An 18,584-nucleotide genomic window follows, 5' to 3' on the forward strand; every position below is an offset into this window, starting at 1 on the left:
GTGAGAGACCTTACAAGTGTCAAACCTGTGAACGGACCTTCACTCTGAAGCACAGCCTGGTTCGTCACCAGCGCATACACCAGAAAGTCAAAAATGCCCGAAACCACGGGAAGGAGAGTGACAAGGAGGAGACCCAGTCGAGGTGTGGAGAAGACAGTGAAAATGAGTCCAATCACAGTGGCGCCAACCCCATCTCAGAAAACGAGTGCGACTCCGCGGGGGCTGTCGGTAGCCATACACCCCTCATGGGAAGCCGAAATGAGTCCCTGGCTGGCATGGCCATGGATTCCCCCTGCGGAGAGGAGAGGAGCGGCACCTGCCTCATGGAGCCCACCAAGAGCGCACAGAAACAGACCGCAAAAGACCAGGAACCTCGGGGTGGCTCCGAGCATGAGAGGCCCTCAGGTTTCATTCAGGACTTGCTGGAGATGCACAACACACCATCTCCCATGAATCACATCCTTGCACCTGCAGACAGTGCACCTCAGCTGTTGGGGGTTGAATGACTTGCTAGGAGGTTGGACCCATCCCAGCAGGCAAACTGAAGCCAGCAGAGCAAGGTTTCTGGAGTCTCATTTTGGAAGAGCGACCTACAGCTATGGGGAGAGTATGGCAGACTGGACGCGGTGCCATATGCCTTTCAGTATAATAATGCAAGAGACTACAGTATATACTGATTTGAGTGCCTTACTACTTTATTAGATCTTTTGGTATTATAGATTTTTTCAAAAATGATTTTAATATTTTAAAGAATTATTTGGAGAGGACCCTTTTTCATTTAAGCATTAATGTTACCTTTTGTATTGGTGTGCGTGAGCTTGTTCTTGTATATCTGTGATAGTCGCTGTGTTTGTTCTCTGAGCTGGAAATGGGGGCAGTGGGGTGGGAGGCCCTTGGATACCACAGCCAATAACTGGAAGAAAAATGATGTGAATTTCATATGAAATAGTCAGAGGAGATGCAGAGGAGATGTTGATTTATTGTTTTTTCTCAGTAGATGTTCTTGCATTTGCCACACGGTGGAGCATTAAGCCTGTTCGAGGCCTGAACAACGTGGCAGTTGAAGGTGTTCAAAGTGGTTCAAGCCAAAAGCAATGAATTTCAACCTCATGCTTGTTTCCACTTTTTAGCATTAGAAATGGTCTTCTGAATCCTAGGGGTTTTTTCTGGCCGTCATGAACTGAGCATGTGTACAGAGAAGAGTTACATAGCAACGTAACCTATGGAAATTATGCACCTGCTGTTACATATGTTTGATTTGCTTCAGTATATTATTATTATTATTTTATTATTATTTTATAAATCCATCAGTTCGCTCGTCTCTGCAGTCAGCAGAAACCAATGGGCAATATTTGCCCACAGAGATGCGTAGCGCAGCTTGGATCCCCTCTCCAAGTGTTTTTGACTTAACGCTTTCACCAGCTCCTCCTCCTGCTCCTCCTCCTGCTCCTCCTCTTCCTCCTCCTCCTGTGTTGCAGCTCTTCCACTGTACTTTAAATGAAACCCTTCCTCTGACCAGAGAGTCAAGTGGAGGCCAGCGAGGTATCATCCCACCTGTGCAGGGGTACATCTCACTCGTGGTGGGGTGTGAGTGTGTGCGTGTGGGTGCGTGTGTGAGTATCAGAGGAGAGGTGTGCGAGGATGGGGCCACGCCAGGCCCCCCCTCCAAGTGCGTGAGAAAGGCACTGCGAGTGCTGGATTAGTCTTGTTGCAATCACATTGGTGATAGCGTGTGTTACTTAAAGAGCAAAGTTATTCCGTCTTCCAGTTGAAAGCAAGAGAGAAATGCGAGCCTTACCCTCATCTTGCTACTGTCACGTTCTAGAGCAAGAAAATACTACTGGTAATAAAACTACAGATATACGACATGTTAAAAATAAATAAAATAAATTAAAAAGAAATTAAATTCTTCCTGAGATTTTGGGGTTGATGCTTGAAGACTTAAGGTGTGCGTCTAAATTTCATATCAGTAATTTAACCCCTTTAATGCTGGCAGCTGGAATTTCTCTGTATGGCTCCTGTTGCCGGCAACAGGTGACACTCTGGCCACCAATATTGAAGGGGTTAAGTGAAATGTATCCTACTGTAGCTGCGCATTTTTAGGAGTGCACAGCATTTTTGTTGTCCTTGTTGTTGTTGTCGTCGTTATTGTTGTTTGTTAATTGTCCTTCAGTCATGACCTCTGGGACAGACAGAGCCATAATAGCATTGCCGGAGCCTCACTGTGCTATTCCACCACTGCAGCCCAGCCCAGCCCAGCCCGCACTGTGACCCTCCCTCCTTCCCCCCCGCAGAATTGCTTTTCCTGCTCTCACCAGACATGGAGGAAGTGGGCCTCGAACCCAGTCTATATTATATAATATATATATCTATATATATCTATCTATATATTAAAATTCTCGTAAAATTTCTGGAGACTGAAATCTCACTGTCCAGAATTGAGAGGAAGAGAAGCGTTCTTGAGTAATATTCTTGGAAATAGAATAAGAAAAAATGGTTGAGGTATATGTGATTTCTATTTTTTTGTGGTTGATTTTTTTTTTTAATTTTTAAATAGGGATGTTTGAACCAGTTCTGAAACGAAGCTAATGCCAGATATAGATAAACCAATCACAACCAGTGATTCATTTGAAACTCTACCCAGGTGCATTCTACTTAATTAAAACCAGTTCATGCATCCCTTAAATTGTTATTACTATTATAATTATAATTATTATTATTATTATTATTATTTTGGGTATTTTTTGGTTTTTGTCATTTGGTTTTTTTGTTTGTTTATTTTGGGTTTTTTTGGTTTTTTTTTTTTGCAACTCTCCACACTAAACTGCGCAATACTGTGGGGGAGAAGCCATTACTAAACTATATGCTGCAGAACAATGTAGCAAGTAATTAATTCCCAGCATCCTGCCGGGACATCTGCTAGCAATAATCACTATTGATTTAAAGCTTTATTTAGCCTTTATCTATATCCTAGTAGAGTATAAGGTCTTGCCACATTTTATTGACATTTTTATTAGTTGAGTTTGACTGAGAACTGTTGCTGTTGTTGGGATTTTTTTTTGTTTCCCCTCCTCCCCCAATATTAAACTGTGAAATTTATAATGTGTTTAAACTATGGGTGAATCTTAGGCTTTAGTTTGCATGTTCAGCTAATTTGTCTCTATATGATTTTTGTTTGAATCTTTTTATTTTTTTCCTCTCTCAGGGCTTTTACAAAAAACAAAACAAAACAAAAAAAAAAATCTTCTAAAATGCTTTTTCCTGAGTTGCAATGGACTTAACATGGAGATAATTCAATCACTACATTAAGCACTTGACTGTGAAAGCGCAAAGAAAAATAAACAAAGGAAAAAAAAAAGAGAGAACCTTGTTTGAGGCTGTTGTGAAATAACTTTCGGGGGCTATGTGACAGTCTGATTCCATTTTCAGAATGATTCATCATCTTCTCTCTCTCTGTGTCTTTTTTCTCTCTTCTCTCTCTCCACGAAGGAATTTTAATCCTAGTGATTTCATCCCATGCAGGAAACAGTAATAAATGTGTAGAATTCATATTTTTCTAAAGGGAACTTAAACTGCTGCTACGAATTGTGTACAAGACTGGTTTATGCCACATGAACAGAGAATCACACATTTGTTTTGGTACTTTTATTCCTCTTTTTATTCAGTTGTACAGTACTTCCAAATTCAAAATAAAAAGTAAAACTTGTTCTGTATCAAACCATCTAAGCAATAAAATGTTATATTTAAAAATTATAGGTTATGAAATGGACGTGGCTCTTCTTGTGGGTTTGTTGTAACTTGCTCTCAGACTTAGTTCTGCTGGAGGATGATGTACAAACCAGAGCTTATCTGTGCCAGTAGCATCAGCATTTCTCTTCCTTCGGTTGATCTGAGTTTGAGTTGCAGATGATTGCAGCACTCTGAAAATGCATGTTCCTTTTGACCACCATTTTCTAGTAGTCAAGCCCCTTTGAAATGCTGCTTTTCTCCTGGTGTAGTTCCTCAACAGAGCAGCCGAATACAACAGGAAAGTACTTTGGTGCTGATTTTCCTGCGTAGGCGGTGGGTCAGGGTTCTCTTTCCTTTTTTTTATTAATTGTAGCCCCATAGTCACATAAGTGAGTGTCCTTCCAGCTGTGGTGATTAACACTATATCAGTTGCTTTGTGTATAAATTAAGTAGGTTTCTGCCACTGTAGTATTTTTCTTGCATAAGTGTTTATGGTTGTGAACTCTTTGGGATGTATTCAAAAGCCACGTGCATGTGTCACAAAGAGAGAAATCCTTTGTTTTAGCTTGTCAGAACTGCCTTAGTTGCATTTTATATGCCTTCCTATAAATAAAATGCCTTTCACAGGACAGTGAGCCAAAGAATCATCTGAGTTGTGTATCCAGCTCTGGAGGCCAGGGAATTGCAGTGAAGCTGAAGCATCCCCATCTTCCTAAGTCCTGCTGCGATGGCTCTTTCTGGCAGAGAATTGAACCGGGTTCAGAATGAGAGAGACAGACTTGGGGTGAACTGCTGCTGCTTTCCTCCCTCAAGCCTCCTGCACGTTCCTGACAGATGTCAAAATTCCTCAGCACTTCCTCTATTGAGGAGCTGGTCCCTCCTCCCTAAAGAGGGCCAGTTTCAAAGAAAAGCAGTCAGCTAGCCAGCTCTGCCCCAAACTAAGGATACCTGATGAAGTGGGGCTCTGTGAACACTCTTTGGGTGGGCTGAGTGGGTGGAGGCATGATTTCTGAGGGAGGAAACGAGCAGAAAAATAAATCTTCCCTCTCCCACCCACTGACCTGTGTCTCCTCTCCTCTCGTGAGACTGATGGGAAGCTTGCATCCAAGTGGTGTGGGGACCTGTCAGGAGGTGTAAAATCAAATGGGATGAGTTTATGTGGCTAGGAAGTGACTGTGACTAGTTACTTATGAAATAGATGACTTAGAAAGCACTTGGTTCTTGGCCATGGAAGGGTATAATTGCTGTGCCCAGCCCTTTTCTCCTTCTACCTCAATTTGCAGTGACTATTCACAAGTTGGGAATTTCCCTGCTCTTCTTGCCTTTGACAGCGTAACACCCTGCAGGGCCGGCTGAACTTTGCTCCTTGCTGGCATTTCCCTTTCCCTCTTTCTGACTCCACTCCTCCCTGCACCAACTCCAGCAGGAGATCTGGCCTGAAACATCAGGTTAACAGAGAGGTGGGGAGGTGGTGGTGTCTCTATGTGCTTCCTCCAACTTGCTGGTTCCTCGCCTCATTCCCTAAAGATTTTTTTCCCCACTGTGTCTTAAAGGTAAAGCTGCAGGCTAAATCTCCACATGGACAGAGAGTGGCGTAGCCCCTGTGTTGTGGATCTGTCTCACAGCAGTGCCTCAGGCATGGAGGCCACACACTTAGCCCAGAGCATTAAGGTTTGGGGAAGATGTAAGTCCTGTGCCACCACAGGGATGCCTTGGCAGCGAGGGGCACCAGGAGAGTGGGGTTTTTTCCCAAGTGTGGAGTATGAAGCTGTAGGCTGTGGGAATGGGCTGGAGATAGCAGGATTGGGTAAAAACTGGCTGTCCCAAAGCAAGATGCAGACCCTGGTTGGAGCATCTTTTGCATCTTTGCTGCTATTGAATTGCAAACAGGTAAAGAGAAAGGAATAAAGGTATTTGTTTTCCATTATCCAGCTGTCAAAAAGTAGCCAGAATCTGAGGGATGGGAGGGCTGAATGCCTACACCAACATCTTCAGAAAGTGAGTACAATCAGAAATAATTTGCTGTTGACACTTAACATAGTGTTTTGGCCTGTTCTGTTGAAAAAAAGCCTTTCTCAAACAAAATCAGTCACAATTCAACTAACAGAGGTGGCAAGGGGTAAAAGTTTACTTGAAACTTTTCCTTCTTTGCAAGTCTCCGGTTTGGGGAGTCACACATGCCGTATTCTTTAGGCCTTTGTGTAGAGTTACAGTGGGATTGAAAATGTCACTCTTAGAAACCCTGAGGGTTAGGACTACCTGTAAAAGGGAGACAAGACCCCAGCACAGAATAATCAGCACTTTCTGTATGTCAGTCTAACCCACTCTGACAGAACATCCTTTAACTGCTGGACTGTGCAAAAAGGGGCCACGGCAGCATTTCCAAGAACCTGAGTACTGGAGTACCCAACATCAGGGAGGGAAGTGAGTAAAACCTGTACAATGCACCACCATCTTCTGGTGTCATGGGTCACCTGAGCCTCCAGCCAAGGAGCTGCATAAAATATTTTCCCCCCTATTCCCCTTCCTTGGCACTAACTGTAATCACCTGTGCAAGGGAGGGGCTGTGCTGCAACAGCGAAAGGGGCAATGAGGGAGATGCTGGGTTTTGTGCTCTGATCTGTTTAAAAAAAGGAATTGACTTGGGGGATTTTGAAAACCTCCTTCATGCTAGGGAGGAGCTGAATGTTTCATGAAAAATGGTCCAAGGTTTGGGGAAGAGGGAAGTGTGTGTGTAGGAAAAGGTATGTATCTAGCCTAAGTGAGGTGGTATGATTTGATTGGTATCTGCATCTTGGATTGCCTGTGCGGTGTCTGACCTGGGGATGTGATCGGTCCCCTGGCTGTGTGTGCACTGCAGGTTGGTGGCATATCACCACTTCACTGTGGTGACCCCTGGACTTTGCGTCCTGGGTGTGCTCTGGAGTTCCTGGGTTTGGCCTCCAGCCCCACACTGGAGTTGTGCTCCTTGCTCCATGTCCTCACATGCACACACAGGGAACAGGGGAAACAAACATCCAGGAGCATATTGTCACTGTCTGGAAAACGGTGACTGCAGCTACCTGCAGATTTGCTGCTGGATTTCCCTAGTCTTTGGAAATTAGTGCCATGCTGGATCACAGGATTAGAGAAAATGGAAATATCTCTAAAATGACAGGAGATTCAGCACAGCTGGGGTTCCTGAGCCAACAGCTCTGCTGAGTGGGTGTATGGTCACAGCCTGTTCCTCTTGTTTTGAAGAACATTAACAGGAAAAGTGGTTTGTTCATGGAGCCCCATCTAGTATGTCTGAAGCATGTCCTGCAGGTGCACAGACTTGCACTCAGCAAGTTCATACCTCTTGGCCTTTCTCAATATGACCTCAATGGTGTCTTTCCTAGTCCCCTCAGCTGAGGACTGTGTATTGCGAATGCAGTTTGAGATGATTTAGCCCCTTCTCAACAATTCTGAAAGGATGATTTATACCAAGTAAGCCCAAGGTGTTTCTCCCACACATTGAGTGGGTGTCAGACACAAGTGGTGTGTGCCCTTAGCCCTAGGACAAGTGAGGGACTCATTCGTCCAGTGGTACTCACGTGTTTGCTTGGGAATTATTAGAGGACTGGGAGGGGGGCACAGCATAGGGAGGAGTGCTCTGGGAGAGAATTATTTAGGATGTCTCACCAGCTGCACCTCTACAGGTGCGAAAGCTGCAACAGCACCATCCCTGTGTGCTGCCAGGACCCATCAGTGGCTTCACCTGGGCATGGAGGCCTATTTAAAGCAAGGGATGGGGTGAAGGTTAGGTTGTGGGTGTGTTGTGTTTGTCAGCAGCAGCATGTTCAGCACTGTAAAAAGATGTTTATGAAATTGTTTTTCCAGAAATACCTTTTTTTAAAAAGGAAATTAAGTGGTTTAATACTTGGGAGAAATACAGTGGAGAGTCAGAGGGCAGCTGGCCTGCTCCAAGACAGCAGTGAAGACACTGCTGGCAGCAGTCTGCTGGCAGGTTACTGCACAGAATGGGATGCCCAACAGATATAGGAGCATCTGCCTTGATGTTGATATATGCAAGTGTCACCTCAGGTAAGTGATAACCTGCACACACATGCCAGTGTGTTAATGGGGTGCCACACAGACAAAAAACTTGATTGATTTCTCTATGGAAATGAAAACCTTCAGAGTATTGCTAGGTAAGGTGCCAAGATGCCTTCGTTTCAGGACACATCTGAAATCACCCTGTAGAGGTGAAACTACATGGAGTTGAGAAATATTGTTGAGGCTTTCCTAAAATTCTAGTATTGCCTCCTACCTTCAGTTCTCAAGTCCCCCCTCAGCCTAAAAAAAGACCCTCACAAAAGGGAAGCAGGTTTTTTTATATATTAAACAGTAGTAAGTGGGAAGACTCCTCTGGCTCACCCAACCTCACTGAGTAATGCAGTAAACGTAGCAATCCTCTGAGTAGTAGGAACTGAAAATAGCTTTCTTCTTTGCTGTGCTAGTTTATGTCTTCTGTGCCAGATTTGTCTCTTGTTTGTCAGGGAAAACTGCCAGGAGTGTATGAGGAAACTCTGGACGATGGGTGTTCGGAATACGCTGTTGTGAAAGTGCCTGAACTTCTGTAAAGCCTTTCAGCAGAGGGTTGTGAAGCAGCTTACGAACATCAGTTAATGGGAGGCTGTAAATAAGAGGAATCTGCTGGAGAAAAGGCTTTTCATCGTGAAAGGCCTGATCTGTTTTCATAATCTCGGAGGCAGAGGTTAATGCAGTAAAGGCCAGCACGGCTACGGGCTGACTTTCCGCCGGTAATTTTTAGCCTGTAAACCACACGTGGAGCGCAGCCGTGCTGCTCATAAAAATGTGTGAAGGTTAGGACAAAATGTCAGCCAGAGGGTCAGTAGCTCTACTACAGGGCATGATCTGAGCAGCTGGGGCATGAGGAACAGCAAAACGTGCCTCTTGGCAGCAAATGTGCAAAGAAATGGTCCTTCCTGAGTGTGCGCACACAGCACTATCAGCCCCTGCCTCCAGACAGGGAGTGGGTGCAGGTACAAGGTCAGTTATGTTTGGGTAACTAAAGCAATTGATTTGTTAAGCTTCCTCCCATCTCCTGATCCTACAGAGAATGACAGCTTAGGTTTGTTTTAAATGAGCAGCATCTGACTTCTAATGAATCTGTACCCAAAATAAATATTTGTATCTTATTTTTGGGTGATGGTAGTGCTACTTGTGAGATGTAGGCTTGCTTTGACCAGTATTTCTCCCAAGTATTTGCAACTCAAGCTTTACCACATGACCTGTGCTTGGGAACAGGAAGGTGACCAGGTAAAACCTGGCTCTAGACAAAAAATATAACCTTCATCATTGCTGTTTTCTTCTAATTCTAGTGAAGCGCAACCCTACTTGATGCACAGGGCTCCTGGGGAGCAGCTGGGGAGGAGGTAGCACATGGCCTCCCATGTTCTACCACATGCACTGCTGCTGAGTGGGATCCAATATTCCTGGATTTGCACACTATGCCAGAAAGTCTTTTTGGTGGCAGGATGTTTAACACCATTTAATCTGTTGCCTTCAAGGTGCCTGTGTGACTGAGGCTTCAAGGTTACATGTATCAGGTCCATTATACTCCACAGTCAGAGAAAATCAGAGTATCAACCTGCCTGCATATACACAGCAGTCTGTGAAGTCTGCACCACAGCACAGCAAGTTTGATTTCTGAGCTTGTGTCTAGACCACTATCTGTCAGCATCTTTTGGAGTTAAAACCACAGGGGCTGTCTAGCACAGCTACCTGAGACACAGAGCCTGTTAGAAAATGAGTTGTAGGTGAGGGAAAGAGAGGGATCTGGAGAACTGAGCAACATGTGCACCTCATGGTAACATGTTCTGGCACAGGATGCAGAGCCACATGCTGCCTTTAATGCATTTGGCTATTACTTTTTGGTGAGTGCACCTCTTTGACAGTTTTGAACTCCTTTTCTGAAAGAAAAGTCTTTAGCAGCTGTAAAACACCTGCTTAAAAATGAACGTACTTAATTTGAACAACACTTAATTAAAAGTGATAGCAGCCTCTCCCCCAGTTCCTTCCAGCAGTGTTATACTGAACTGCAGCTGAGGGATGTTTTGCAGTTTGTTAGCAGATCCCTGATGGCAAGTAGTTACTTCCACTGTAGGGAATCAGTGATGTCTGGGTTGGTGCAATTCTATAAATTCAGCAAAATAGGAATGAGAGGTGATGGCCCTTGGGGATTGTCACAGAAAGAAATGAGTAACTACAAGGAGCACTGCACCTAACTAATGGAACAGTAAGTGACACCCAGTGAGATGCTTTAAACAGGAGCAGACTGAGTTCAGTCTCAAGAGGATCTTGAGGGAACCTATCAAACTACTAATGTCATTTTCAGCTGTGAGAAATTAATTCCACTCTCCATGAATGAAGCACTATTACAAACAACCAAGCATTAACTAAGTCTTAACTACTGGCTCTAAAGAAAATGTCGCACTTCATGATCAAGTGTTTTTAGGGTATTTAAACTTGCTTCTAAATATAACCTGTTATTTTGGTGACCACATTTGCCACACTGTATGTAACAGTCATCAGACACTATTTAAATTCTAGCAGTTCCTTTGCACTGGAAACCTGCAATAGGGTATTTTAAGACTTTCCTCCTTGCTAAAGAAAACAGTGTGTTCTTTCTTTCCTTCTCTCTTGAAAACTTAGGGGTGGAAAACTTGCCAGCTGTGACTGGGGTCAAGCATGCTGTCCTAGCAAGGTTGTGTCCCCTGCTTGCTTCTGCAGTCCTGTGGATCCAGGCTCAGGCAAGGAAGCTGCTTCAGTGTTCTGAACAGTCTGGGCTCTTTGATCCAGCCTTCATGGAAAAGCTGAATGAGAACTCTTTTTATCTGACTGTGGTCAAGGTGCATATAAGGTTGAAAGGTCCAATTTAATCCAACTCTAACCATAGGAAACCTGACTGTGGAACCAGCACCAAGACAGCAGGTGGCAGAGGCAGTGTGTATGCAGCATCCCTATAAACCTTATCTCTGCAACACCTTGCACTGACAGTGGCTACAGCCCTGATGTTTTCTGGAAGCAAATGCAAGACATAACCACTTACAGCTTTTCTGACTTCAAGCTTCACATCTGGCAATTATTTTCTGTGCTCTGAAAAGCACAGAAAAATATATTGCTCAGATTTACTCTGGTGACCAAGATACAGCAAGGAATGATTAAGAAAGGCTAGACACAGTTGCTCTAACCCATCCATGTAGATGCTGCTCTTTGAGAAGGAGCTAAAGAGGCTCTCTTGTACTTGTCTGTTATGAGGAGCAGTTGTCACAGGCTTGGGAGATCCCTCAGCTGGCAGATTTGGGTATTGCTGGTATTCCATCTAGTGAACCCAGTACTGTATTTTTATCTCTAGGGTAAAGGCTTTAATCCCACATGCTCCATCAAGCAGCTTCATGTCTATGAAAATTACACTGTGTAGCTCCATCCAGGCCCTGCAGGGCAGGACTGAACTTTCTTTACTAGAATATACACTGTGAGATCATCTTGAAAATCTCCCTTATTCAGACAATTGTGAGACTAAGTACATCACCTCCAAGCATTCTCTTTGCTGTGTGAAAGAGCCAGCTCTTAAGTGGTGGTTTCATTATGTGAATTTAAGTGGCAGAGGGAAAACTCAGTTAAGGTAGGACAAGTTGTGGTTTCCATGTCAGCTGAACAGACAGAGAGGGAGGAGGAAAGGCAAATTAAGTTTCAGCTTTTCCTCATCAGTTAAGGGACTGGGATGTTGTAATGCTGAAATATTACTGCATCTTGGCTAATATAAATTTATAGCCAAGACCACTAACATAAGGGGACAGAAAAGACAGGCAGATAGATAGACTGCAATAACTGGTTTAGAAAGAAGAGATACCAAGATGAGATCTTAAAAACCTATCTTGATTTTTTCAGGGAAAGATGAGGGAGGCTTCAAATTTCAGAGTTATTTTTATGTCTTCTCGGACCTAAAAATACATCAACACATCTGCTTTTAATTTTTTCCTTATTTATCCACAGATATATTTCACAAATACAGGAGTCCCAGCATCCTTTATTTTTAAGCCATTTTTGTCAGCTTTTTTCCCTGCAAGTCTTACCTTGTTCTGTTTGGATGCAATACACCTGCTGGAACTGCTACTGTAGAATTACTGCCTGGAATGTCATGTTTGGTCAGATAACAGCATTCATGGAAAAGCCATAAGGATTTGGCCTTATTAAACCTTGTGCTTCAGCAACCTTTAAGCATCTTAACAAATCCTTTTTCCACTGCCTATGGTTTAACATGAGGTTATTCCTTCTAGAAATTAAGGGGACTATGACTCAGTTTTAACAGATGAGGATTCAAGAACTTACTGAACATTTTCCCAGGGCCCTCCCTCATTCTTATGAAGAATTCTAATCTTAATTATGAATCCACTGTCCAAAACAGAGTATTTGCTCAATATTATTTCCATCCCAACTACACTTGTAGAAAGCAGCTTTTTAAGAATAGTATTTTTTCCACTCTTTGCATATTTGCAAGTACAGGTTGCTTATAAAGGAAAAGGCCTTTTTTTTTAGTGCCATACTCATGCTTTATTAAAAAAAGAAAAAAAGCTACACAATGCTAAGAAAAAAAAATCAAGTATAATTTACAAAAACCTGCAGCTGTTTTAAAGAGATCTGATCTCACCTATAAATGGAAATCAGCAGGTAAAAACCTAAATGTTAATTTAACACTTCAGTTGCAGTAAATCTGAACTTAATCATCCAAAACAATCAGTCATTCTTAAACTGACTGTTGATTGTAGCTACACAAACAATCATCTGTGTCAATTGATTAAAAAAAGTCACTGGGAAAATTGAAAAGATAAATGGAAAAGTGTCAGAAGAATGTTACTTAGCCCGCCCATAAGCTTTTGCAGAAAATAGGAGATCTTTCTGGCTTTACCTCTGTAAGTTAATTGCAATTCCTCTGTGAATTTTAGAAATGTCTAAGTGTAAAGCTGCTGAGTTCTGTTCAGTGAGGGGACTGAACTGGTACAGTATGGATCTATGTATGCAATTGCCAGCAAGCTACACTAGTGCTCTGTCTTACTATCTCCATGGAAGCATATTGTGCAAGTCTCAAATAACTTCAAAACACTCTTGAAACAGCCCTTGTGTCACTCCTATGAGGTAGGCAGTGTCCTTCCTTTGGAGGAGAAAAGAGAACAGACTCTTTACTGCTCAGTACATCAGGCACACTGAAAAATGGGACAACCAGCCCACATTATTATTTGGCTTCCCTGCTACTTCCCTGAATTCAGAGCTTTATCCTGCAACATTTTGTTTAGCACCATGCATTCCAGGAATAATCAGTGAATGATAATTTTGATTATACCTGTTCCAAGCTAAGGAAGAGCTTCAGCATAACTCTTTAAACAAGCACTAGCATCACTAGTCTGCAATTTAATAATTTTGTACATGAAGAATTAAGGTGATGCTTCAATCCTTTAGTCTGACAGCAGCCACTCTTCTTTCTCAGATTAAATGATACTGGGAAAAAACGAACTGCTGTCATGAAGCAGACAGCATACAGAGGGCTACAAGTATCCCATGCAGTTCAAATGTAGCTCAATTGATGCTTTGTAGACATGAACTCTAAAGCAGTTTTTCTTACCCCAAGTGTGGAATTGTTAAGTCTGCACAATTTTTTAAAGTTAAGGAGCTGTGAGAAAGGAATTAATAGTGGTCCTTCACTCTAAGGCCATAGTTTATGTGTTGTCTAAAACCACTTTAACATCTCTTACTAATTAGGAAGAAACTCTAGCCCACATCTTTTGCAGTTCTCACTGTGAAACTTTCTCAAAACCTCACAGGAGCAGTGGTGTGGCAGTGTACTAAGCCAGCTGAATAGTGGTGAGAACGCTAGATTATAATAATGCTTATGCTGCCACATGGAAAGGGGTGGCATAGAGACAGGTAGAATTGCTACTGTCTCATCTTTAAGTCAGTGAAAGGATACCCTACACAGCTGATAAAAATGGAATCCAATAACATACCTGTGACACTAAGCTATCTCTGTGTGTTTAAAAATTGAGTAGAAAATTCAAGTACCAAAATAAAAGCTTCTAACCAATGGGATAAAGCAGCAACTATACTCTTCCATTTGAAGAAAAATGAGTATAGTAGACTGGCTTATTCACTAGAAATAATGTTAGAGATGCCAAAGTTCAGTTTCCACTGCATACTGGAATGTTATTGCTAAGTTTCAACTACAGCAAATTAAAGAGAAACAAGTAATTCAAAACTGTTATGACATTTATCATGAGCAGTAGTGGTCTACTGGCCACTGTTCTTATGAACTGCTTCTGGCTGAGAAAATTACTGTGAACCATCCACAGTGAATGCCAAGTTGTATGATCAGAAAGATGGGTTTGGCACAACTGGACATGGGCAGTGCTGATTCCTACGCAAGATGCCTCCTCTCTTCCTTCATGCTTAGAGCTTAAGCATTTGGAAGGTAACCTTCAAGTGCAGAGAAAAGGGCTGAAACCTTCAAGTACTTACTTCTTATTTGTACAGTCCTTCAGCTTCTAAGGGCCACACTTGCTCCAGGACTCAGTCAGTAAGGGCTAATCTATTTATCTCAACAAAAACTAAAGTATTACAAATTAGCATCCTCTGTTCTGATCCTTTGTCTTTTTTCCCAGTGTACCACTGTATCTAGAGTAGCTCTCATCACCACCCCCTCAGAGAGTACCTTTGATCCTTGGGAAGAATTAGAGCACACAGTTCAAGATGACCTATTACCAGAGGTGAAAAAAAACCCTCTTGATGGCAGGTTAGAGACATAATCCAAAAGAGGGAACTTAAAAGTTCAGTGTATCAGGTGCTGTAATAAATATAGGGCTTCAGTATATAAAGCATTTAATACATAAACACTCTGTTGAATCAATGCAAGCTTGAATGTAAGCCCTCAAACCTACCACAGAATCACAGATTACATCACTAAAGACAAAAAAAGTTGTTCCACACAACTTGAGTGGAGATACCTCTTATGAAGGCAGCATTCGACTGTTTGCTAAGTGATCTGTATGAAAACAAAGCAATCTTAACCGCAAAAAGTATTCTACCTGGACTAGCTATATTTTCAGAAAGTTGAATAAAGCATCTCTTCCATAGCAAGATGAGTCAAGAACATCTTCACAGTTCATTCTGGCAAAGTGTATAATAAAATAGTGCCAGTACAGGTAGTTTCAGAGCTTAGATGCTTCAAACACTGTGACAGGATTTGGAAATATTGCTTAGCATTCATTGACTCAGAAGCTCAGCCCCTGCAGAGCAAGTTTAGATCTAAAAGAGCATTTCTACAGGTGGGGATCAGAAAGGGCAGGGAAAGAAGACAGAGGTTTCAAATGGATGCCTCTTCCTGACCTCAACGAGCTTCCAGATAACCTTCAGACACAGGAAGAGACACAGTTTAGATGCAAGCAATTCACACCTTGTCCAAGTGCCTGAATGGCAGCAAACTGACACTCTATATCTGCTCTTTTCCCTGTCAGTTAAACTCTTGAATGCAGTGGATGTGGATCAATACCTCAGTACCTGGTAATCATGTAAGCACAAAAGGGAATCTCATTTTGATTTCATAGAGCTTTTCTGCTTGAGTACTGAAATAACATGTAGTCAGTGATGAATATGCATCTGTGTTACTAGTAAGAAAGACGAAGTGAGAAAAAAAATAATTCAGACCAATGTACTGAGCAGCAGAAAGATGGGTGAGATTTAAAAACCACAAAGGGTGAATTAAATAGTTTGCCAATAAAAAAATTCTTTGATGCCAACCATTTTTCAAATTCAGTTTCAAGTGTGTACAGCAAATCCTTGTAAAGCTTTAAAAAAGCCCAAAATCAACATGTGGATACATATGGCATTCTAGTTTTTAGGAGAGAGAACCAAGAACTTACTGAAAAGTTGTTCTGTCTTGTTCAATAGTTTCTCGAGTAAACATTGCAGAACTACCAGTATAATCTGAATACTTAAGCTGCTGGCACAACTCAAATAACTAACCATTTACCAAGTTGGGTATAAAAAAGATTTATGTAGTAATACCAATTCAGCACACAAATTCCATGCTTCACGAGTTCTGCTGCTGTGTAAGAGTCTTTCTAACATCTGTGCAGATAAGTTCAGATTTTTAGGTCACTGCATGCCCAGATCAAAACAGCAGCAAAATATCTACCACTACAAGCAGCTATACCCAATTGTGCCTTTAGAATGCAAACTATGCAGAAGTCTAGATGATCAGTGCCTGGCCACTGAAATGGGATCACACGCACAAACTTCAGTGTGTGCATGCTGTAAAGAATAATGTTACTTACTGCAGAAGAGAAATGCATACAGATTCTGATACAGATATGATACAATCAAGACAGATTAAGTCACTAGACATTCAGATTAGGAGAGGAGAAAAATCCTTCAAAGACGATGTACAGATGACAAGCCAGCATTACAAAGAACTCTAAAGGCACATTTCAGGTAACATGTTTCTGTTAAGACCAACCGCTTACACACGCAGGCACAAATCTTAACGGGTACCTTCCCCCACCCCCCAACAATTAAAAAAAAAAATTTAAAGAGAAGTGCATTTTCAGTAATATTAACACCATTCAGTTAATCTGTTCAGTCCAAATGTTTAGCAATATTTTCCTTATGGTGATATGGATTCTCTGCACTACTCCAATCCAAAAAAAAACCCAAACAGGCAGGATTAGTAAAGGTTCAACTGTTGTACTTAGTTAATATTACTCATCAGAGCCCACTGGTCTCTTCTGTGCCCTCTTGTAGGGCAACCGCCTTGGTGAAGCTTTATCTGGATGGAAAAAAAAAAAAAAAAAAAGAAAAAAGGAGTTACAGTTGCATCAATTGCAATTGTTACATGACTATGTATTTTTCTCCTCCCAAACAGAAGACAAACTGCCCTGCTAATGCAATGTATCACCACAGAGAAGCCAATTCAAGCAACTTGTTCAGCCTTTTTCATACTAAATAGAAGGTAACAAAGAAACGTTTCCATTCTGTAACATGCAACTCCAGGGTGAAGTTTGCTCTAGCCAGTTACTAAAATACGAAAAAACCCAGAACCAAAAACCTACACCATCTCCACCCCACTCCTCTGTTTAGAAAACCTTCATGTTCGGTAATTACGCTTTCATAAAGTTAATGAATTATTTTGATCAATACTGACTTGAGTTTGCCTTCCTGAAAAATTTATGATTGACTCTCCTTTAAGCAAGTTGTCTTGCATAAAGCATTTCCACATTCATATAGACTAGCAGCTGAAGACAAGTGTTTTTCTTGGGAAAAATCTCACTTTTCCGGAAAGCATCCACATTTGACTTTGTAATCAGATACCTCATATGAGGATTCTTCACTGTGAGGGTGGAGAGGCACTGGAACAAGTTGCCCAGAGAAGCTGTGGCTGCCCCATCCCTGGAAATGTTCAAGGCCAGGTTGGATGGGGCTTTGAGCAACCTGGTCTAGTGGAAGGTGTCCCTCCCCAAGGCAGGGAGGTTGTAACCAGATGAACTTTAAGGTCCCAATACAAACCCTTCTATGGTTCTATGCTCATTGTAGAAGCTTCAATACTCTGTATGAAGTGCTAAAGCACTTGCTATGTGCACCTGCTGACTTAAAAACGCACATTTTCTTAAAACAGAACAATCTCCAATAACTTCACTGTTTAGAGTATGTGCAAACACAAGGAGCAGCCATCATGCCACTATGAGCCAATCAGTACAGTATGAAATGTCTTTCAGCAATAAAATTTCAAGAACCTCCAATATCTTGAAGGCCACATATTTTAAAGAACTCTAATGTAGAGTTCTAACTGAAGCTAACTGGGAGCTGAGAAGACAACAATTAAGAACAACTTAATTGTTCAACTTACATCAGTTTTTCCTAGACTTCAGGTATTAAGATATGAAAAGATATGAATATCTATTTGGCTTAAGAAAGGGACTGGGACAGGACCCAAACATTACCAGGATTTGAACCTGTTTAAAGACAGCTTGTTATTCAGAAAAAATAGCATTTAGTTTTTCTTGCTAGACTGAGTCTTCAGGTTTCTGTGCCTAGATTTTACACTATCATTCTTGTGTCTCACAGAAAACAATGTACAAGAAAGCTTACATCTTCACAAGTAGGGTAATAGTCCTGTAAATAGAGTAAAAAGGGTGAAGGAATAAAAAAGGCAAAGTCATCAGCTCCTAGCACATATCAGACCTAAGGCCTCTAGCCCTTCTACACTAAATGAAGCTCAGAATATGCTTATTTCATTAAAAGAGCAATCTTTGCCAAGTAAAGGTAGGTCCCCACAAAGGGTTTTCAAAGCACTTCTCTTTATGTCTCGCCTAGGATGCACTTTGTTGAGGCTCTCTCACCTCACACCATCCAATGCTTCTGATGATAGTTCACCCAGGATAAGAAAGACACAGGAAGATAAACCTGATTAGTAAACTATTATACCCAAGGGTATAATAGTGAGGCCTGTTTCTCACTGAAACAAGATGCACTCAGCCATTGGTCATGAATAGCCCCTCCACCGTCCTTATGTAAATATCAGTTTGACATTACACTAAGGTAGCAGAGAAGGCAAAATACACATCTGCCTTTTAGATAAAGAGTTCTGGGAACTGTTAGAAGAGACAACAATACTTCAGCAGTATCCTACTGAAACTATGTGACTACAATATAACCAGAAATGCATACACAAAATACATGAAAACATAAATTTAGAAGTACATAAAATGCATTTGTGCCATTGCACGCATCTGTTCTGTTATCTTTTACTGCTCATGCTACAT

General features: G+C 41.8%; 2 protein-coding genes across 13 annotated transcripts in view; one reads left to right on the plus strand and one right to left on the minus strand.

Moving 5' to 3' along the window:
- Positions 1–3,690, plus strand: part of RREB1 (ras responsive element binding protein 1) — a 124,611-nt gene extending 120,921 nt beyond the window's left edge. For 7 of the 8 annotated variants that reach the window (XM_027654164.1, XM_027654165.1, XM_027654162.1 and 4 more), the window contains one exon: positions 1–3,690. In XM_027654164.1, coding sequence (XP_027509965.1) covers positions 1–506 — 506 coding nt within the window. In that variant the 3' untranslated portion in view covers positions 507–3,690. The other variant, XM_027654169.1, reaches the window with a different exon arrangement.
- The window catches only part of SSR1 (signal sequence receptor subunit 1), a 24,466-nt gene continuing 9,516 nt past the window's right edge, over positions 3,635–18,584 (minus strand). For 2 of the 5 annotated variants that reach the window (XM_027654171.1, XM_027654170.1), the window contains 3 exons: positions 16,528–16,591; positions 4,791–4,850; positions 3,635–4,466 (listed from right to left, as the gene is read on the minus strand). In XM_027654171.1, coding sequence (XP_027509972.1) covers positions 4,442–4,466; positions 4,791–4,850; positions 16,528–16,591 — 149 coding nt within the window. In that variant the 3' untranslated portion in view covers positions 3,635–4,441. Of the gene's footprint in view, positions 4,467–4,790; positions 4,851–10,843; positions 10,866–15,603; positions 16,592–18,584 lie in introns of those variants that run through there. The other 3 variants (XM_027654172.1, XM_027654173.1, XM_027654174.1) reach the window with 2 other exon arrangements.

Source organism: Corapipo altera, unplaced genomic scaffold (assembly GCF_003945725.1).
Source record: "Corapipo altera isolate COAL_440 unplaced genomic scaffold, ASM394572v1 60, whole genome shotgun sequence".
Taxonomy (NCBI): Eukaryota; Metazoa; Chordata; class Aves; order Passeriformes; family Pipridae; genus Corapipo; species Corapipo altera.